The sequence below is a fragment of the Manis javanica genome, chromosome 14 (genome assembly GCF_040802235.1).
Source record: "Manis javanica isolate MJ-LG chromosome 14, MJ_LKY, whole genome shotgun sequence".
NCBI classification, from domain to species: domain Eukaryota; kingdom Metazoa; phylum Chordata; class Mammalia; order Pholidota; family Manidae; genus Manis; species Manis javanica.
Window position 1 is genome coordinate 85,935,019 of NC_133169.1, and position 22,442 is coordinate 85,957,460.

The 22,442-nt window shown below is 39.2% G+C and overlaps 2 protein-coding genes across 5 annotated transcripts in view; one reads left to right on the forward strand and one right to left on the reverse strand.

Annotated features, from left to right (window-relative positions):
• Positions 1 to 1,581, reverse strand: part of LRRTM2 (leucine rich repeat transmembrane neuronal 2) — a 46,281-nt gene extending 44,700 nt beyond the window's left edge. For all 4 annotated transcript variants that reach the window (XR_012125099.1, XR_012125100.1, XR_012125098.1 and 1 more), the window contains exon 1: positions 338 to 1,581. Coding sequence is in view for 1 of the 4 variants with exons in the window: in XM_017673099.3 (XP_017528588.1) it covers positions 338 to 341 (4 nt within the window). In the remaining 3 variants the exon portion in view is untranslated. The remainder of the gene's footprint in view (positions 1 to 337) is intronic.
• CTNNA1 (catenin alpha 1) overlaps positions 1 to 22,442 on the forward strand; it is a 208,072-nt gene that overhangs the window by 141,502 nt on the left and 44,128 nt on the right. Inside the window, exons 8-9 of the mRNA XM_037016061.2 lie at positions 15,623 to 15,703; positions 16,892 to 17,044. Coding sequence (XP_036871956.1) covers positions 15,623 to 15,703; positions 16,892 to 17,044 — 234 coding nt within the window. The remainder of the gene's footprint in view (positions 1 to 15,622; positions 15,704 to 16,891; positions 17,045 to 22,442) is intronic.

The following is a 22,442-nucleotide window of genomic DNA, read 5'->3' on the forward strand; positions in this document are numbered from 1 at the left end:
ATATAATTTAAAGAAAACAAGAAGATAGGATATATTTCAGCAGAACATATGGGTTATTAAAAAAACAACATAGCATTATGGTGAAAGATTTCACTGCATCTAAGTTATTTTTTATTTGGTGCAGATAAACTACCCTTGCTACAGGACTAGAAAACAAAACTTAAACCATTAAGAAAAGATAAAACATGTCCTTTCATCAGCAGTATATGCTTTTGCCTAAACGTCAAAGGCCAAAAATATGATAGTGATTTCCCTCAGAAAATGTGAATTCAGTGGCTTATTTTAAAAACCATGATTCCTTGCCTGACTGTCAAGACACATAAAGGCATGGACTTACCCATTCTTCTGAGCACATTGGAGGCTGCATTCAGTCGCGGTTGTTAGACTCAACGCAGTGAGTCTGTAAAAGGCTCGAACATGCAGGAGCCTTTGACCAGTTTCCTGTTTTCTGTGTCCCAGCCTTTCTGAGTAAAATTGAATCCACCAGGGTGGGTTGTTTTATCCTTAGGATATTCCTCTCGAAAGCATTGGTTTCATTTTCTGCGACCACTCTGATTGCCTAAAGCAGTTTTGAATATGTTAATAATTTCATCCTTCTCTAACTGCTCAGATGGTTAAAGCTTTAGTCTCTTGGTTCCGCAGCCGTTAGTTCTGTCAGTCTTAACTTGTTGATGGCAGATGGGCGGCTTGTTGCAGAGAAGAGCTCCTGTAGCAGCATGAGTGCATTTACTGAAAAGCTTTTCCGAGAAACGGCACAAGAATGGATTTGCTTATGTGCTGCAGCCACACAGAACTGTATATAGGCTGACGTCACCGGGTGACGTGTCTTTTGTTTGGGTTTTCCAGAAGCTTTACTGTTATAAAGCACTGTGCTTTGTGACAGTATTGGGGTCGTCGGAAGACCCCTGATTACAATAAAGAGAAAAAGAAGAACTCCTGACTTAGAAAACATGGTATTCCTTCAGTGTAGGAAGCAGCAGTGAGGTTGTAATAAAGGCTGCATTCAAGAGGACCCGTCTGAACAGTGAGTTGGCTTAGCAGAGATGATTTTTAGTGCTTGGAAGAGCCAGTGTTAGACTGTCGGTTCTGCATAGAGAGATCATCTAAATGGGCAGGAGCCCACACGGATTTATGAAGTGCTGATTTAACAGCAGCCTATGCAAGGTAGTGCCCACTGCTCTGGCAGTTTAGAAAGCTGCTCAATCGCTTTGTTGTCATGCTTGGTTAAAACAAGTCTATGGTTTGCTTTTAAACTAGATCAGTGGGCTTGGTTTCTTTGTCATTAAGAGCTTAACATCATTAACTAAGAATGGAGGGGAGCTTGCAAAACAAAGCATTTGATTATTTGCACTTTGAGAATTTCAGAGGAACTCTAACAGATTTCTCCTTCTGTCCTGTTTTATTTATTTATTTGTTTGTTTATTTTGGTATCATTAATATACAATCACATGAGCAACATTGTGGTTACTAGATTCCCCCCATTATCAAGTCCCCATCCCATACCCCATTACCGTCACTGTCTATCAGTGTAGTAAGATGCCATAGGGTCACTACTTGTCTTCTCTGTGCTATACTGCCTTCTCTGTGCCCCCCCCCCTCCCCCCCCCGCTATGTATGTGCGCTAATCGTATGCCCCTTATTCCCTTTATCCCTCCCTTCCAGCCCACCCTCCCCAGGCCCTTTCTCTTTGGTAACTGTTAGTCCATTCTTGGGTTCTGTGATTCTGCTGCTGTTTTGTTCCTTCAGTTTTTGCTTTGTTCTTATACTCCACAGATGAGGGAAATCATTTGGTACTTGTCTTTCTCCGCGTGGCTTATTTCACTGAGCATAATACCCTCTAGCTCCATCCATGGTGTTGCAAATGGTAGGATTTGTTTTCTTCTTATGGCTGAATAATATTCCATTGTGTGTATGTACCACATCTTTATCCATTCATCTGCTGATGGACACTTGGGTTGCTTCCATTTCTTGGCTATTGTAAATAGTGCTGTGATAAACATAGGGGTGCATATGTCTTTCTGAAACTGGACTCCTGCATTCTTAGGGTAAATGCCTAAGAGTGGAATTCCTGGGTCAAATGCTATTTCTATTTTTAGTTTTTTGAGGAACCTCCATATTGCTTTCCACAATGGTCCAACTAATTTACATTCCCACCAGCAGTGTAGGGGGGTTCCCCTTTCTCCACACCCTCTCCAACATTTGCTGCTGTTTGTCTTTTCGATGTTGGCCATCCTAACTGGTGTGAAGGGATATCTCATTGTGGTTTTAATTTGCATTTCCATGATGATTAGTGATGTGGAGCATCTTTTCATGTGCCTGTTGGCCATCTGAATTTCTTCTTTGGAGAAGTGTCTGTTCAGCGCCTCTGTCCATTTTTTAATTGGATTATTTGCTTTTTGTTTGTTGGGGCACTGAGCTGTTATGTATTTTGGATGTCAACCCCTTACCGGATATGACATTTACGAATATATCCTCCCATACTGTAGGATACCTTTTTGTTCTACTGATGGTGTCCTTTGCTGTACAGAAGCTTTTTAGTTTGATATAGTCCCGCTTGTTAATTTTTGCTTTTGTTCCCCTTGCCCCGGGAGATATATTCATGAAGAAGTCGCTCATGTTTATATTCAAGAGAATTAATTTTCTCTAAGAGTTTTATGGTTTCATGACTTACATTCAGGTCTTTGACCCATTTCGAGTTTCTTTTGTGTATGGAATTAGACAGTAATCCAGTTTCATTCTTTTACATGTAGCTGTCCAGTTTTGCCAACACCAGCTGTTGAAGAGGCTGTCATTTTCCCATTATATATCCATGGCTCCTTTATCATGTATTAATTGACCATATATGCTTGGGTTACTATCTGGACTCTCTATTTTGTTCCACTGGTCTATGGGTCTATTCTTGTGCCAGTACCAAATTGTCTTGATTACTGTGGCTTTGTAGTAGAGCTTGAAGTTGGGAAGTGAGATCCCCCCTGCTTTATTCTTCCTTCTCAGGATTGCTTTGGCTATTCAGGGTCTTTAGTGGTTGTGGTTCCATATGAATTTTAGAACTATTTGTTCCATTCGTTGAAGAATGCTGTTGGTATTTTGATAAGGAGTGCATTGAATTTGTAGATTGCTTTAGGCAGGATGGCCATTTTAACAATATTAATTTTTCTACCCAAGAGCATGGGATAAATTCCCATTTATTAGTGTCCTCTTTAATTTCTCTTAAGAATGTCTTGTAGTTTTCATAGGTCTTTCACTTCCTTGGTTAGGTTTGTTCCTAGGTATTTTATTCTTTTTGATGTAATTGTGAATGGAATTGTTTTCCTGATTTCTCTTTCTGCTAGTTCATTGTTAGTGTATAGGAATGCAACAAATTTCTGTGTATTAATTTTGTATCCTGCAACTTTGCTGAAATCAGATACTAGTTCTAGTAGTTTTGGAGTAGATTCTTTAGGGTTTTTTTCTGTACAATATCATGTCATCTACAAACAGTGTTCTGTCCTGTTTTATAACAGTGTTTTATCATAATGTCAATTGAAAAATAATGCTGATTTGATCTTTTAATGTCTTACTAGGAGACAAGGAAAGGTTGGTACAGTTGTTTAATATTGCATGCCCTGAATCGTTAACAGTAGAACAGAAATGATTTAGGACAAGTGATACAATATGGCTGGATTCTGACATGATCCTTGTATTTACCTCAGAATCTTAACTACTCCTTTGGTTGAAAACCTCAGCTGATGCTGGGATTGGGGCATTGTGGCATTCAAGTAAGAGCATTTGCACACTTTGTTGCTCCTACTGGCACACTTGAGAACTGACTCTGAGCCTCATATTAACCGCTATTGGAATCTTTCTAGTGAATACAAAAGGTCATTTATTATACTTTGGAATAGGATTTTTGATTTGGCTCCTTTTACTTGACCAAACTGTCTTCTCCTGTCAGACAGTGTGATCACTTTCTAGAACTTGGTTTATGAATGTGCTGCTCCACATTTAGTGTTGTATAAACATGAAAGACACCTCCGTCATGAGTCAGGGTCATATTTTCAGGCCTGACAAAGGTAAGGCTTTTCAGACATCTTACCTTACTGATTTGGCCTTCATGCCAGTTTCTCTCATAGCATTGGCACTTATGCTTAGTGGGGCTTGTCTGAAACCTGCAGGCAGAAACTGCAAACTCCCCATGGTGTCTGTGAAACTAGAACATAACTGGCCTGTTGGCTTCCAGGGCCTTCATCCAACTGGACTAGTCTGAAAAGTCATTGTCTTCATGGGGACAGTTTGTGTGTTGTGGTGTGGCTCTGGCGTGAGGACTGGGAGAGTCCAGCGCTCCTTCCTCTGGGCCCTGTGTAAAGGTGCTGTGAAAACAGCAGCACTGCAGGTGTGTGGTTTGAGGCCTCCTAGAAGCATACCCTACATGAGATTAGAAGCATTAGAGGTTTATTGAAGAAAATGCCAGGGAGATATGAGTCAGGGAGAGAGAAGACAGCAGGAGTGCTCTGTGGGCCAGCAGAACATTCAGACCACACGGCAGGTCTGACGCCTCTTAAAGGAGAGGTGAAGGAAAGCTTCCAAGTTTCTCCAGGTCCAAGCCAAGTTGCCATTGAGTGGAACTCTTACACTCTCAAGAGTGAGCCTGCTCTAGCGCTCCCACTGTGCTCCCGCTTGCTGATTGAGGAGGGGAGGAAGAGGTCTTGTTTTTAGGCTCCAAGGACGCCACTCCCTCACTGACCTTTCTCCGTTCCATAGTCTGTAGGCTGGAAGTTCTTAACGGGTCCATAGACTGGCTGGGAGAATTTTGTTGATTGTGCATTTTTCTGTGAATAAGGTTTAATCAGATTCTTACAGTCTATGATTCTAGGTTTTAGAGTTACTGTTCTATAGGAACTTGCTCCCAAAAGTTCTCAGGGGAGTCTGTTAAAAGAAGCCCTTGAGATATTAAAAATGCCCTTACTGAAGTCAGACACCTTCTGATGAAAAAAAAAAAAAAGACAAGCAGGAAGAGTTGGAACAAATTCTTCCCTGAAGTAACCACTTTAGTTCCATGTGGAGAAAAGCATTGGCGTCAGCTGGATTATAGCAACCACCATTAGGAATGAGTCGTTATGTGAAAGTTTAGAAGGAAAAGCATCTCCTTGCCTGTAGATCCTTGGTTCCTCTCTGCTCTGTAGTCCTGCCTCTTAAATACTAACAAATTGAAAATGCTTGATTTACCCCAGTATGATTGTAACAGATTTGTGGGCAGGGAAAATTGCCCACATTAGCACCTGTGCAATCAAGAGTAGTTATTTTTTGATGTATCTGGAGAAGGCTGGAGTAGCACAGAGGTACAATTCCTTCTGGGTCACCAGCCGTCTTGCTCACTTGCCCTCCTTTTGGGTTCAAAAGGTTGAGGCTGTGGAGCTAAAGAAGATACAGTGTTTATCTTAAAGGTGTTGGAGTACACAGTTCTCATCCATGGGATTTTGTATTATTTTTTGATCTTTATTCAAATAAAAGGACTAAATAGAAATCCATGTTCTTTCGGACTTAAACTTTTTCTTGGCTTTATTCTGCATAGCCTTTGACTTACTTAAAGTGGTGGTACAGCCTCTGGAAGGTACTATCCTTATCATCTGTTTAACTTTTCATTGCTTAGTTGTTCAGGACAAAGCAAAGTAAAAGGAAAATCTAACCCATCTCTTCTCCCTGTAACTGGTTTTAAGCAAATTAAGTGAGTCAGGCGGCAGGGCCAAGGTTCTGTAGTCATCTGTGTTCCTCTATGTGAAGGTTTGCTTTAATGTATATTGCTGATTAAGGAGAATTATTTTCCCACTTGGAGAAGTATAATTAGAAATACATTACTACAGATAATAACAGATATGTACATGTGGTAGAGAGGGAGCTCAACTTTGTTTTATGCTAAAAAGTCACATGTTTCTTTACTCATGCCCAACTCCAGAAATTTTACTACTCCAGCACCAGGAGTGTTACACAAAGGTGCTCTGGAGAAGTATTAAAATAAACCTCGTCGCTGCTAGTCTTGACTGCTACTCGGAGAATCTCCTCACGTTTAGCAAAAAGTGCTAGCAGTTTTTAGGGTGAAAGTCTTTCAGGTTCTATGGTATCTTTCTTTTAGGTGTCCTATATTTCACTTCAATGTCCATCACCTGAAGTCAGACTCACTATAATTCTAAATGCAGTATTCTCGAGGACATCATGCCTCTATACTAATATCAGATGATAACTTTATAAAGGTTTTTTCTTTTTTCTGTTAATACAGCCATAAACATAAACATATATTACTAGTATGTAGTAATTCTCAGGGATAGTATAGTTTGAGACCTCAGTAATGTATGTCCACTCAAATACCTGTTTTGTGTCTTTAAAGATAGTATTTTTTTTTTTGAGAGGGCATCTCTCATATTTATTGATCAAATGGTTGTTAACAACAATAAAATTCTGTATAGGGGGGTCAATGCTCAATGCACAATCAATACATCTCAAGCCTAATTCTCGTCAGTCTCCAATCTTCTGAAGCATAATGAACAAGTTCTTACATGGTGAACGAATTCTTACATAGTGAATAAGTTCTTACATGGTGAACAGTACAAGGGCAGTCATCACAGAAACTTTTGGTTTTGATCATCATGCATTATGAACTATAATCAGGTCAAATATGAATATTTGTTTGATTTTTATACTTGATTTATATGTGGATCCTACATTTCTCCCTTTATCATTATTATTATTTTTATTTTTAATAAAATGCTGAAGTGGTAGGTAGATGCAAGATAAAGGTAGAAAACAGTTTAGTGCTGTAAGAGGGCAAATGTAGATAATCAGGTGTGTGCCTATGGACTAAGTATTAATCCAAGCTAGACAAGGGCAGCAAAACATCCATGGATGCAGAAGATTTCTCTCAAAACAGGGGGGGTGAGGTTCTGAGCCTCACCTCTGTTGATCCCCAATTTCTAACCTGATGGCCCCCCTGCGACTGTGCCTGTCTTAGGTTGTTCCTCCCTTGAGGAATCTTACCTGTCTCTGGCTAACCAGTCATAAAGATAGTATTTTTTATACTAATTTAGTTTCTATTTCCCTATGTAATTCAGCTTCCTAGTGCTCAGAATGCAGATTAATAACAAGTAAACATAACAAAAATCTTACTAAAAATACACATTTGAAAGGATAAAACTTTTTAGGGTTCTTAGTTGACAGCCTCATGCTTGGGCCAGTGTTATATCAAGATCTATTTTAGAGTAAATGGGTTTTTTACTAGCCTTTTTTTTGGAGGGAAGAAGGAAAGGATGGGATAAGATTATAACAGCTCTTAGAGTTGTTCACACTTTCAAACATGCATGTATCTGGAGGCAAAGATGTTACTGTTCTTTTAAATCTTTGATTTGCTATTTTTAAAAAAAGGAAAAATTACTGGAGTTTAGCACTAAACGTTAACTTGTATCTTCCCAAGAAACAGAACCTATCTGACAGAGGCAGATAGAATATGTAAGGATTGATGGTGCTACCACTCTGTCATGTTGGAGATGGGCTGAAGAGTAGTTGATAGTCCCAAGCATAGCCAGGGGATCTGAGAGTCTTCAGAATTCTGGGCTCCTAGAGTTTTGGTCCAATCGCAGGAGACCACTGTCAAGTGTAAATAAATATCTGTGTCGCTGGGAACAGTAGACTGTCCACATCATGCCTCCAGAATCTCCAGTTTTTGGATGCTTGCCCCATCTCTGCTCTCCACTGATTGTGATATTTCAAAGTCCTTTGTCCTCAGTACGCACAACTGAGGAGGCAGTAGGAAGGAATGATGGTTACACTAATGGTGGTGAGCTGCATTCCTATTTGTGCTGCAGCGTGCAGAGTTTGGGATTTCTCCTCGTTTTTGGAGGCGTGCGCTTTTTGGCTATCGTTGCTGTTGCAGGGTGGCAGGCTAGGGTCATGTGACAGCCTAATTCTGTTGTGGTGGCATTGCATTCTGTGTCCAGGGCTAGGTAATAGTAATAAATTTTGGGGAGATGTACGTGAGTTAGACATTAGGTGAAGGAAATTCTTCATAGACTCTTGGGCAGAGGTACATTAAAACCATGAATATCTTTTATTTTGGTCACCATAGACAACCAACCAAACAGAACTATCTTGAAGTGTTGATTAATGCACAAACCGATTTACTCTTGTTCTGCCAATGCTTTCATTGTGTTCATGTTTCCCCCTCCCTCTCTGCGTGGCCAGCTTCAGTTTTTTATTATGAAATACAGTCAAGTTTGGATTTGTCCTTCCTGTGCTTCCTCTCTTCATGTAGCTTTCTATTTAGATGTATTTGCTTCTGGCCTACATAGATGACCATAGGCTATACAAAGCCACATGCATGGGATAGAATTAAGAGTTAAGATACCCATTCATATTTTCTTGAAGAATCTTTTGATTTTGGAGGGCTGTTTTACTCAATTGGCTGAATTCAAAGGAATGAATTTGCATGTTTGTTGGCTAGATGCTAGCAGTCTTAGTTGTGAAGCTTGGAAATATCATTCTCTCAGAATCTTCTTAATACCATCTGGGTAGAGGGACAGTGCTAAGGAGCAAAAAAATTGAACTTGTGATGCCATCAATGCAAGAAAATCAGTAACAATTTGGCCCACAGAGAGGAAGATCATTTCTTACTATGAGAGACTTAACAGCAGCATGTCAACATGATAGCTGTGGTGGAGACATTAACCCCCATATTCCTGACATGGGGCCTTTTAAGGCTTGAGCTCTGTCAGGAGCTGATTCTGTCCGGCTGTTTGTTCCGTGCGTGTGTGCACACGTGTGTGGTTACTGTCTGCTTAATAGCTTCATAGTTTTTTCCCCGTGTGTATTTGTGGGTGTGACTATGTATTTAATGAATGGTTTAATAGTTTTTCGGTTGTATGGCTATACTAAATTTATGGACATGAAGTTGTTTTGTGGCTTTTGTAGGCAGTGTAATATGAATATCCTTTTAATAGCTTTGTATCTTTAGGCAGGTTATATGTAAGTCCCTAACCATATAATCAGTGAGTTGAAGTTGATAGACATTGTCACTTGGCCTTCAAAAAAATTTTAAATCATTTCATACTTCTCCCAGTAGTCTTTAAGTGTGTACTAACCACACCTAAAACAATCCACTCAACACCATATTGGAAGTTAGCAGACTTTACAAACATCTGGGAATCTGATAGATGAAAAATGCTCTCTTGAATTTGTTCTTCTTTAATTATGAGTGAGACTGAACATCATTTTGTATGCAGATATATTGTCGTTTTTGTTCTTTTCTGTGGACTGTATGTTTCATTTGCTCATTCCTACTTTTCACTCCTAAAATTGGTTATTTTCTTAAAGATTTGTAAGGCATTTTTGCTCATGAAAAGAAGTTAATTGTGTTCACCAAATACTTGACAAATATTTCTTTCAATCATTAGTCTTTTAAAGGTTTTGTGGCTTCTGCTCTATATACTTAATTTTAATGAACGGCAAAACTGGTGAGAATCTTTCTTAATATTAAAACGAACATACATTTGCTGTATTGTGCTAAAGATCCAGCACTAGTTGGTGAACATGAGATACCGTAGAATCTTCAGTAAAGATTCCCTCTTAACCAATTATCTTAAATAGGGCAAAGAAGATCAGAGTGCTTTAGAAATTTTATTTTTTTTAATCAACATAGAAACCAAAAGAGTTCCCTTGTTTATCAACACATCTTAGCCCAGTTTTACCAGTTAACTGAGCATTTTTAAGTCCTTCTGAAATATCCCCAAGGGCTGAATCTTTCATTCTTTTTTTCTGGATTATGATTAGCTTCAAAATTACAGTCTTGTTCTATGACCTTTATATTCTAAGATATATACCTATTTGCCTTATATACCTGTTTGTGTTTCTGAGAATTTCCCCACTTGTTACGCACAGCAGTTATTTAACAAGTAGAAGATTACTATCTGTTTTAGAAAGAAGAAATCTGGTGTCTCAAAAAGAGCTGGGACCATCTTAGCTACATGCTTCAGTTGGTGCCAGGGATCCTTCTGTGTAATATTGGCTCTCTAACTTTTCTCCATCATGGATTTTGTCATGTTTTCCCTCAGAAGGAGAAAGGAATGGTTCACATGCTCATTCTGATCTACCAGGATTTGGTGGAAGGGTGCCACAAATTCATTGGGGTTTGCTGATGATAGTTCTGTGCCATATAGCAGCTTTGTGTCCGGACATGGTGTAGTCACACTATGGTGGGATATTTTTAAAGGCCGTATGCTAGAATGTGTTTGTTGCCAGACCTAAAAATACTTAAGCTTATTAGAACTGATAGGACATCTAGACAAATGCCCAGATGTATTTTCAGGTATAACGCAGCACTGAGCAGAGAAAAATCTAAAGGTGATATGCAAGGCTGGCTGTCATCTGACAAAATACCCAGATAAACCAGTAAAGCTCATTTCAAAACTTCTGCTCTCTGTGAGGGAAAGAAGAAATGTGGAGTGATATGTATGCAGCATTAGAGTTTCCTATATCGTTTTTTAATTTTTAGGTTGAAATAAGTTAACATTAGGCAGACCAGAAACTTGTGTTCTTTGCAATTTAAGGAGAGGCTACTCTTTGAAAGGAATTTGGGAATGTGGGTCTGTGTAACCATTATATTCTAATATTGAGCTACTTAGTCTTCACCTAAGGCTCCCAGTGACTTGACACATACTCAGTTTCTGCAGAGCCCGTCAGCCGTCTGTTGGACAGGCAGAACTAGCAGGGTCAGATTGCTTCTCCTGTTGTTCACACAATGTATGTTTCACGATAATGTGCTGCCCAGCCCACAGCAAACCTTTTATTTTACTCTTATTCATGAGACATGGATTGACTCTTCAGTAAATACCAGTCTCCTCTGGCTTTCAAATATTTTTCTGGAGAGTTTTCTTTACCTTTAGAGCCCCTTTTCTTCTCTGAAGCCTTCTAGCAGCATCTTGGGTATCACTGCACGCCCTTCTAAAGTTCCTCACCCCCTGCTTTCCTTGAAGGTCTGTGTTCTGTGAATTACAGCCTCACTTTTTCCCTCTTGTACCAGAAGGTTGAAGATGATGTTTCATTCCTTTCTCTCATCTTGGGGACAAGAGGGTGTGGAGGGGTTGGCTTTCAGATCCCCATTCTAACTTGGGTCTATGCCATGGCTCTTTATTTTGTTTAATTTTCTGATGTCTGGTGGAGGCATTATACCTAATTAGACCTTCCTATTCAATCATACTGTGTTTCTTTTACAGAGTCCTTAAGCATTAGGGTTAAAACATTTTATTTTACCCTCCTTAGCTACTCTTTCCATTTCCAGCCTTGCTCTAGATTAAAATGAAGATAGAAAGCAGTATTTTGGGTTATTGGAAAGCCTTATACTTTCACTAATAACAGGAAAGCAGGAGATTGATAATTTGCCACATGGATCACACACTGAGTCCAATGACTTTTAAACATGGTTCTAATTAGTTACTGGTTTCTCATTTCATTCATGTCCAGTGGGCTACAGACAGGTTAATAGGTAATGATCCCAGGTATGATTTGAGAATGGTTGTGAGATGGAGGGAGTGTGAGGTGCTGTGGGAGCATGCAGGAGGGACATCTGATTCGAACCCAGACTCCAGGGTGATTAGAGCAAACTTCTGCAAGGAAGTGTGATTATCTCATTGAAAGGATGGGTAGGAGTTGGGGGTAGGGTATTCCAGGGGGTGGGGTATTCTAGGCAGGTGAGGTGTAACCTGTTCCTTCCTGCTTGCAGTTCAAGGTGAGGGAGAGCATGGCATGACTGAAGAATTAAATATGTGTGGATGGATCCTAGCATGGAAGATGGCAGAGTGACTACAGCCATTGAAACAATGGGGATGGCTGGGTGCCAGCAGGGAGAGCGGGCAGAGTGCGAAGAGAAGGAAGCCTCTGGCAGGAGAGCCCCGAGGAGGCCATGTAGATCCTTCTTCAGCTTGGAGCACATTTTCCCCTGGAAACACTGTGGAACTTTGCACTGTGATTTTCCCTGGTATCACTGTGTTTAGTTTGTGCCGTTACCTTTCAGGTTGAGTGGATTTTTGCAGGCTCACCTGGGAACTCTGTCACATTATTTCTAGGAACTAAAATAGGCCTTGAGATGCCACCAGCAATGCCGGGGATGTATTTGATCCCTTCCTGGCTACTGTGTATTTCATCCCTTTCCAACTGGGAAGGGTTGGAGTGGAGTTGGGGATTTGACAGGCGGCCGTGTATGAGTGAGGAATTGGTGGACGTATGCACCAGCCACAGCAGTGACACCTGGTATCGCCTGTGGCAAAAGTACAAGGTGGGGGTTTTGAGTTTTTTAGGAGAATGCTTAATTCTGTCTGAGCAGAGTCAGTTTGGCAGGGAAAAAAATGCTTATTCTTTCAGTAGTTACCACCAAAATGGGAACAATCCTCCAAGAAATTATTGTTCTTAATACTTTAAGAAAATCAATGCCCAATTTAAATGTAACCTCCTGCATAACTTTTACTTACTACTCTGACCCGCTATTATGTCATTCAGAACTCTTATCAGTCTCAGCCCAATGCAGGATATTGCTCAATTTAGTGTTGCTGTGAATAATTTTATCTCAGATTATAAGCCCTTTAGAGGGTTATGGCTAGTCCTGCCCACTCCAGTGGGTGTGGAATAGGTGCTTGTGTGTGTCTAAATAACTGGAAGTCTGTCCATGCAGGAGGAAGGTGGAGCAGCTTCTTCATGCTTCTGTTAAAGATGGGTTTTTGCTTTCACTCTCAGCCAGAACTGTGTTGCCAGAGGTCATTCCAGCTAATAACTTTTGCCTCTCCTCAGCTCAGCTGATATTTACTTGCTGAGGAGAGCTTAATGTTCAAACTCCAAACATGCCTTATCTTTTTCTTAGAAAGCCCTTTTGTCACTGCTAGGCAGGGACACACATAATCAAAATCAAGTGAACCTAGGATGGTCTCTGCTCAGTGGAATAGTGTCTCTCAATTGCATGAAAGCTGAGTTACTAAGATTAATTGAGAAACTTTACTTTGGCCTAGATAAAACTGGAAATAAAAAATCCTAACAGCTTTAATTTTAAAGAGAAGTAAAATCTTATTCTACAGATCAGCAAGCTTTCTCCTGTCATCAAGCTCATTGTTACAGTTGTACATGCATGTGTACTCATCCCTGTTTTATTTGAAATGATTGGAACCCTAAACTTGCTATTTGGACTGTAGCTATTTGGATGCTTTGATTTAAGAGCTGGCCCTCTAGTATAACCTGAAAACTTCTGTTAATGATTGCTTCTGACCTGCCCCTCCTGATTAATTAGTGAGGCATAAACCTCTATTTCCTAAAGTAACAAGGAAGACAAATTGATTTCTAGAGTAGTTTGACAAATACAGAGTTAGCAGATTCATGGTGTGGGTTGCATCTTAAAAGTAAATTTTGCTTTGTGACTATTAATTCCTTCAAAAGTCAAGCTTAAAGATTTGCTTTTATATAACTTTCCAAGTAAATCCTTCTCCCCAAATCAAGGAAATTTCTGGGCGCTTGAAGTCACAGGGGATTAGACTTTCACAAGGTCATTGAGCCCAGCCTTTGGGTCTCATATAACAGATGTTTTCTGTAACAAATGATCTGTTGGCTAGAAACATCCAAGAAACAGGACTAGAAACAATGACAAACTTTACTGGGCTTATTTAAAATTTTTTTCTTGGAGTGCTTGAGTATCTAAGGAATGTCCTGGGACTTTACTGATTAAAGCATTAATCATGAGGTTGGTCTGATTTTTTAAATTAAATTTTATCTGCCTTTGCCTTAAATTCTGGTATTTTGATCTTTGAGATTGTCAGTGTAGTCCGGGGAGAGGAAATCCCAGGGCAAAATACCTCCAAAAACCGAAATCTGTCAAAGGGAGAAATTAAGTTTAAAACGTGTTTATTGCTTACAAACTGCAGCTGGGCCCATCTCTCTCTCCTGCTCCAGCAGCAGCAAAACTGGCCCTCCCCTCTCCTCTCAGGTATAGACAAGCCCTCCTTTGCCCAGGCAATACCTATTGATATAAAGATGAACTTCTCTCTGTCCCGGAGGAACTATGCAAATCCACTTAAGCCATACTTCTCTCCACCCTTGAGCTCCTGTTGATACACATATGTACTAAAGCCAGGCGAGATATTCTGGATAAATTACAATTTTACCCACAGTCAGTAACTAATTATACTTGTCAAGTTCTTTTCTGACTGATGGCTGTGAATGAGTCACAGTTTATTTATTCCTGCATGTAGAAATTCTCATACCTGAATCAGTTTTGTGAAACTCCTTTTTTACCCATTAATATTAATGGAATGTTTAATTTTTTATTTCAAGTTTTTGGGGGAATGGTAAGGGATGTGATCCTGACCAGATTTAATAGTGACCATATCAGTTTTTCACTTACACTTCAACTCTTAATATTTGTAAGTTCTGTCTTGTCCCCTTTCTGTCCTCCGCTAAGCCTATATTCCTCCATATTCCTTTCCTTTTCTCCCTCTAATGGCCCAGAGGTGGGGGCAGAGAGACAAGTGTCATTGCCCCATTTAACAGATGGGGAGTAAGAGGGAAAGTGAGTAACAAATGTACATAAAAGACACTCAGAAAACATACAGCCACATCTCCCTGTCCCCAACCATTCATCTGCTGTGCTGGCTTATGACTGATAGCATTATCTATACCAGTGTCCTGAGATTACCCAGAGGCACAACACCGGGTTAGTTCCTTTGTCTATTTGTATCTCTCCTGTGATTATTACATGTTTTACAGAGGGAACCACATTTGTTGGCTGGGCATTTTGTGAGGTGAAACTTTGAATAGATTTTATGGTTTGACATAGCGGTTGTCTTACAGATATTTCCAAGTATGTGGCTCATTCTTCCAGGGATAACTACCTTTGGCCCTTTAAACTACCATCTGTTTTGATTTTGCTTGGTATGTTCCCTGGGGCAAATCTTAACCCATCCTTGGCTTCTGAAAAAATTCTGCTTTTACATACCTCCATCAGAGTGGCTAACGTGTTCTCTTCTCTGCAATATATTTGCATTAAGCTTAGACTTGTGTAAAAAAAAAAAACTGAAGTAATCTTAAAACATTCTTAGTTAAGCCTGCACAATGTATATTATTAACTCTGATCCATCATGGTACCTCTTAGTTTTAAAAATCGCTGTTTCACATTGTTTTAGTGCCAGGTGTCACCTTTCACATTTTGACATTCTTCATATCTTAAAAGAGTTCATCAGAATCAGGTGTAACCTGTTCCTTCCTGCTTGAAGTTCAAGGAAAGAGCTGGTTCATCAATAAAATTGGTGTATGCTGAATATTGAAATTGATATAAATATTAATTTAATTTTGCAAGTAGGACTTGAAGTGAAAATCTTATCATTTGGCTTCTTTCATTTTGGCAAAACTCCCTCAGTTCCCATGATGAGAAAATGGAGAACCTAAGAATTGTAAGGTTAGGGTTTTTGTGAACAAAGCTGCTCTCTCACCACAATTCCCCCATATATTTTCCAACTTTGGGCTAAAAATTGACATTTTTTTCCATGCTAATCCAAGCATAAATAGCTATTAGCTATCATTAACTTTCTTTGTGAATTACTAAAACGTGTATCTCATTTCCTTTTTCCAGGCTGGACGTAAAGAAAGAAGTGATGCACTCAATTCAGCAATAGATAAAATGACCAAGAAGACCAGGGACTTGCGTAGACAGGTAATCTGAGAGAAAGTGCCAGTCTCTTTCCCAAGTTGTCAATTTTGTAGTTTTGGCCAAAATCCCCATAAATACTGAACCCCTACATTTTATTGGGGTAAAAGATGGATTTGCACAGGACACTGACCATCTCTGTTATTGCTAATAAGCTTCTAAATGGCTAATCTGGTCTCTTGGGAACCTGGGATAAAACAGCCCCGTGGAGATGGACTGCATAAATTAGCTCTAGTGTGAAAAGGATATACACGTAAGGAAATAAATTTAAAATGACTTGGGGACCTGTAAACATACCCTGAAATACCTCATGACATTAGCTTACATACAGTAAAGACAGAAATTACAATCATTTGACTTGCCCCATCTGACTACACACTTGTAGTTAGATCCTTGCTAGTATGTGTTTCCAGTACAAATATGGTGAGTATAGAGAGATTTGGGGTGCTGAGTTTTCTGCATTAGTATTTACAGAGGAAAAAAACCTGTTCATTTACTGTTAAATAATCCCATTAATGTTTTGGAATGCAAATTGAGTTTCAGTCTTAAAGAAAAGGTAGGGTTGAATTTATAAAAACAGTGTATTAAAAGACTTAAAAAGAAGTTGTAATAATGATAAAAACCATTTCCAGACTTAATGGGGAGGCATTTTATTGTTCATATCTGATGTGGAGCAAAATTTTTAAATGCAGTATATCTTTATTCATTTACTTTTGATGAAGTAGTATAAAGATAACCTTTCAGTTTTAAAGGTTCAGTAGTTTGCTAACCCTATTCATATAAATCAGAAAGCACTTTCCTCTGCCTCTTCTCATTTTTATTTAGCCAATTAGGCTAATTATATATATTCCCAGTCTATATGCCAATTCAACCCAGAGATGCATTCTGTTCAGTTTTATATTACTCCTTTTAAGATAAGCTTTAGTTTTTGTAATTCCCAAGAAAAAAAGGGTATTATCTTGAAAACTGAGATTCTGTTTCTGAAATGCTGTAACTGTAGTGTAACCATTGTGTCCACAATCATACGGTTCCTAAGTTGGAGGTTATGTTAACTACATGACTTATATCCATGAAGTCCTCATGTAAGTACAACCAACATATTGTGTGCTTCTCTTAGATTTAAAAGTATAAGAGAAAAAAGCGACCTAGATTCTTGGTAGAAATAAAATCAAATTTTTACAATTTCATTATTAGCTCCGCAAAGCTGTCATGGACCATGTTTCAGATTCATTCCTGGAAACCAACGTTCCACTTCTAGTATTGATTGAAGCTGCAAAGAATGGAAATGAGAAGGAAGTTAAGGAGTATGCCCAAGTTTTCCGTGAACATGCCAACAAATTGATTGAGGTAAGTAACAGTTCATCAATTGTAGGTAACTTGGTGGAGTGCTTTTTTAATCACATTATTTAATCAGCTAAAAATTTTAGGAGCTCACCTAATGATGAAATACGTATTAGATGAAAATCCTTCATTATTACCTAACATCTATCCAAGACTACCATTTTGGTCAGTTTACATTAATTATGTACATGATTAAATATAGATGTTGACTTTCCAGAGCACGAACTATTTCCACTCAATGTTAATGGAAATAAAGATAAATCTTGATGTGCCTGAACTCAAAAGACACTATAGAAGGGAGTAGTGGCTGTGAGAGCTGGACTCAGAAGTTACACTACCTGGGTTGCATCTGGCCAATTACTCAACCCTCTGAATCCCCATTTCTTGTCTGTAAAATGAAGGTACTAATGACACCAATTTCAGGATTATTTTGAGGTCTAAAAGAAATGATGCACGTCAAGTGCTTATCCCTTTGCTGTGACACAAACTCAGCCCAATCAGCGTGTTGAAATTGAAGAAACTAAGCCCTAACATGCTGCTAATTAGATAATGTTTAAACTGGAAATCTACATTTAAGTGGTTAGTTTGTAAGGTGACAAGAAGAAAAGAGAAGTGAATTGCTATTTAATTTACAGGTAAGCTAGGCTTGTTCCTACCTTTTGACAACTAGAATTTTATTGCTTAATTTATTCATTATTACTTTATTTAAAAAATTTTGCACATAGTAAGCATATACCCTAGTTACTTGATTTAGTAACATTAATGTAAAACATGGAAAAGATAACTCCATAGACCATTTGGTAAGTTGGTCATTATGTAAGCACAGAAAATGGGCTTTTTATGTAAAACACGTGTTTTGTTCTTTTGGATTTATAGTGACATTAGGCCAGGTTAATACAACAAATATATTCCAAGGAAAACACCACTAATCACATTAAATGCATTACTAATTTTACATCTAGTTTTCTTTGAACATTATGTGTTATTCTGACCTGAATTAATTATGTATAGATTACATAGGTCAGTCTGCTGTTCAGGTTAATGATTCTGGCATTTGGAGTTAAAATCAGAAGACTTTAAGCACAGTCTTGTTCACAATAGTCACTTGACATCCTGAGGTGTAGCCTTTAGATGTACAAAAATGGTCTTCAGGAAGCCAACCTCCTATAAGTAGCCTACATATTAGAAAGTATGCCTGTGCAGCAGCAAGCAGGGACATTACCAGCCCAAGGACTTGGATGGCAGGTACCAGTGATGGCATGGGAAGGGCTGTATCGTGGCTGAATCTCATTCCGGAAGGTGGCCTTTGTTGCACTCTAGCTGGAGGTCCATTTATTAGGGCCTGCTGTGTCATCCTCAGCCAACACAGCTGACACCTGCAAAGCACCTTCTGTGTACCAGGTATATGCAAATACCATGTACTTTCTGCGACAGTGTTTCTCAGGTAAGGAAACTCAGGCCTAAAGTCATCTGGCTTGCATCCCTCCAACGAGGGCTGTGCCTGCGATTCGAGCTTGCTGGGTCTGTGGACAGCCCTATGCACATTGAGAAGCAGTTGCTTTGGAGATCTTGCCCCAGGAGTTCTGTTTATACTAAACTTTTTATTTCATTTTTAACATTACAAACTGAGGACTTAGAGTTGAGAGTTTGGTATTCCCTATCACAACTGAGTTCTGACCCCTTTCTCTCCTCTCCACCCACTTTACCCCCAAAGCAATTATATATGCATTAAATGACACATAGCTTTTCATTGCTTGAAGCATAACCAAAGGCTTTGTAGTGGCATTCTGCATACAGTTAAATTACATTTATGGTAATGGAGATATTACTAATTGCATCTGTGCATGAAAAGGAAATGAGTTTTTAAAGTTTTGTAGAAGCCTCAATCAAATATCTGACTCAAGACAATTTTATTTTTCAGTGACAAGGCTTCTCACATACTTTTATATTGAAATGATACACTGAACTAGTGAGAGGCTTGTTTTAAGCAAAGGTAAAATATTGCATTGTGAGTGTTAGGTTCATCTGGTTTCTTCCTTTCTTTTCTTTTTTATTAAGGCATTATTGTATACACTCTTATGAAGGTTTCACATGAAAAAACAATGTGGTTACTATATTCACCCATGTTATCATGTGCCCCCCACACCCCATTTCAGTCACTGCCCATCAGTGTAGTAAGATGCCACAGAGTCACTGTTTGCCTTCTCTGTGCCACCCTGTCTTCCCCATGACCCCCCACACCATGTGTGCCAATCATAATACCCCTCCCTCAATCCCCTTCTCCCTCCCTCCCCACCCACCTTCCCCCCACCCTTCCCCTTTGGTGACCACTAGTCCTTCTTGGAGTTTGTGAGTCTGTTGCTGTTTTGTTCCTTCAGTTTTGCTTCGTTATTATACTCCACAAATGAGGGGAATCATTTGGTGCTTGTCTTTCTCTGCCTGGCTTGTTTCACCGAGCATAATATCCTCCAGCTCCATGCATGTTGTTGCAATGGTAGGATTTGTTTCTTTCTTATGGCTGAATAGTATTCCATTGTGTGTATGTACCACATCTTCTTTATCCACTCATCTACTGATGGACACTTAGGTTGCTTCCATATCTTGGCTATTGTAAATAGTGCTGTGATAAATATAGGGGTGCATATGTCTTTTTGAATCTGAGAACTTGTGTTCTTCAGGTAAATTCCTAGGAATGGAATTCCCTGGTCAAATGGTATTTCCATTTTTAGTTTTTTGAGGAACCTCCATATTGCTTTCCACAATGCTTGAACTAGCTTACATTCCCACCAGCAGTGTAGGAGGGTTCCCCTTTTGTCTGCATCCTCACCAGCATTTGTTGTTCTTAGTCTTTTCGATATTGGCCATCCTAACTTTCCTTTCTTTTCATTAGTTCTCTCTTAAATGGAGTAAATGTCTGCAGCCCAACTCTGCTTTTAGGGGCCAGTTGCCCTTTTTTCCTGGGGCTTGAGGGGGAAATAAGAGTGCTGTGTGAAGAGTTGGGATGGGGCTGGTGGCTATAGGCCTCTGGCAGGAAAGGAGTGGCTCACATTTTGTAGCTGTTAGGAGAGCGTTGTGTATTTCCTCTGTCCTTGTCGGTGACAAAGAATTGAAGGGCAGAGACACAGTAGTGAAACAGAGTAAAAGTTTTATTTAAAATTACTTAAAAGGAGAAGAAGTGCAGCAGGCAACCTCAGCAAGGAGAGGCACCTGAAACGTTGGAGATGGAGAGAGAAAGTTTAAGATTAGAAGGTTACATTCTTAGAAAGTGTGGGCCACCTCAGAGAGAGGAGCGCCCCCTGAAAGGTTGAAAAGAGAGAGTTTAAAGTTAAAAGGTTATGCACTTAGTGCAGGCGACATCAGAGAGAGAAGCATCCTGAAAGGTTGGGAGTCCCCCCTTTTAAGGATTCTTTAGGAATGTGACTAAGGTCTGGGGGTGCAGACTTGTTAAGTGGTCTTTGAATACTTAGAATTAACTTAACACAAGGAAGTTCCTGGTCTGATTTCTCCATGGGATACTGGCCGTCTTGGTCTGGGAGCAGATCAAACAAGGCTGCTTGCCCAGCCCCCAAGTTGGGCTGAGCTATTGTCTGTTTGCTAAAGAGTAAGTTAAGGATCTTACATTTTTAACTTTCTGGGTATTAAAGTACAGTCTTTAAGATGGAATCTTTCCTGCCTTTTACTATGTTGTTTACAGCTGGGCCATTCAGACAGTTTTTAAGAATATTTTTATCTTGCTGTCTAAATTATCTTGGTCAAACATGTCTACACTAATACCTTAATGTACCTCTCAATATCTTCCATGATCACCCCATTAAAATTGGGGTAACTACAGGAAGCACAGTTTATATTCTTGCAGCTTCTTTTTGGATTCCAGCTGCCTGTCCATTCCTCAGAAGTAGGTTCTATGAATGTGCTGTTCAGCTGTTCTTCTTTTTCTTTTAATTTTCCCCATGAACTCTTGGGTGCTGCAATATATCAGATAGCTACTACTTGGGGTCATATGAACTCTTCTCACATCTGATCCCCAAAGTGTGTAGTCTGATGAATTCGATGTTAGAAAATGTGCTCCTCAACGCAGAAGTGAAGCTTGGCTTCTTCCCACAACCATTTGGGGGGTGCTGGGCAGTTGCCTCAGTAGGGATCTATCTGTACTTGACATAAAGCTCCCACCCACCAGAATTTGCCCACAGTTGCTCTATGGCAACACCGCTTAGACTCATTCGCCCAGCTTCTTTATTAGAGACATTACAAGAGCCTTGCAAAGCATCTCTATGCAGCAGGGTGCCTGCGGTAAAAGTGCCAGTTTAGATTAGGTTCAACATACCACTTTTTAAAGAAACTATTGAAAAGATACAAGTTCATTTTAGAAAATTTGGAAAGTTAAAGCACAAAGAAAAAGAAGTACAGTTTACTCTTGAACAATGCTGAGATTGGGAGTATCAACTTCTGTGCAGTTGAAAATACGTGTATAACTTTTTTGAGTCCCTCCAAAACTTAACTACTAATAGCCTATTATTGATCTTATGGTAGTAAATGATAAAATATACTAGTATCTACATATATTTTATGCATTCATGACATAGCTAACTTTTCATTAATTTTTTTGATGTCTAGGCTACTTGGTTCATCTCTAACTTCTTTCAAAATATTGGAGATTTCCAAAAGATTTTCCAGTATATTTATTGAAAAAGAAACCCTACATATAAGTGGGACTCGCAGAGTTCAAATCCCTGTTATTCAAAGGTCAGCTGTCATATTTTGGAGTAGATTCATGCTTATTTCATCTATATGTGGGTTGGTTTTTAAAAAAAATACAGAAAGTGATAAATTGATTTGTTTTTTGAGGCAAATAATGTGTTATGATATAATATGTTTTCTGTTTATTCGTTTGAAGTGCTCATTTATAGCATTTGTATTTATTCCTTACTGGTTCATTTATTTAACCAATCTACTGATAGACAAGTACTTTATTTAGGTGTTTCAGTCTTGTACTATTACAGAGAATAGTCTAATAAACATCCTTTTACTTTTTTTTTTGCACCATCTCACCAGGTTGCTCAAGCCAAAAATCCAGGACTCATCCTTTATTCTTCTTTCCCCATGATGTTCCGTATTTAGTTTACAAGTCCCCATATCATTCTGCACTATATTTCCGTGGTCACTTCCCTAGTCTAAGCCATCATCTCTCCCTGGACTTTGGCCAAAAACCTCATTCTTTTGCTTGTACACTTGTCCCTCTCTAGTCTCTTTTTTGCAAAGCAACCAACATGATCCCTTTAAATCAGATCACGTAATTCTTTTGCTTCAGGGCCCATTGACACCACTCCATTTCCCAGACTGCCGTGGCTTTCTAGGCACATTTGGGATAAAATCCTAAAATCCAGGTTTTTAACTATGGTCTGTA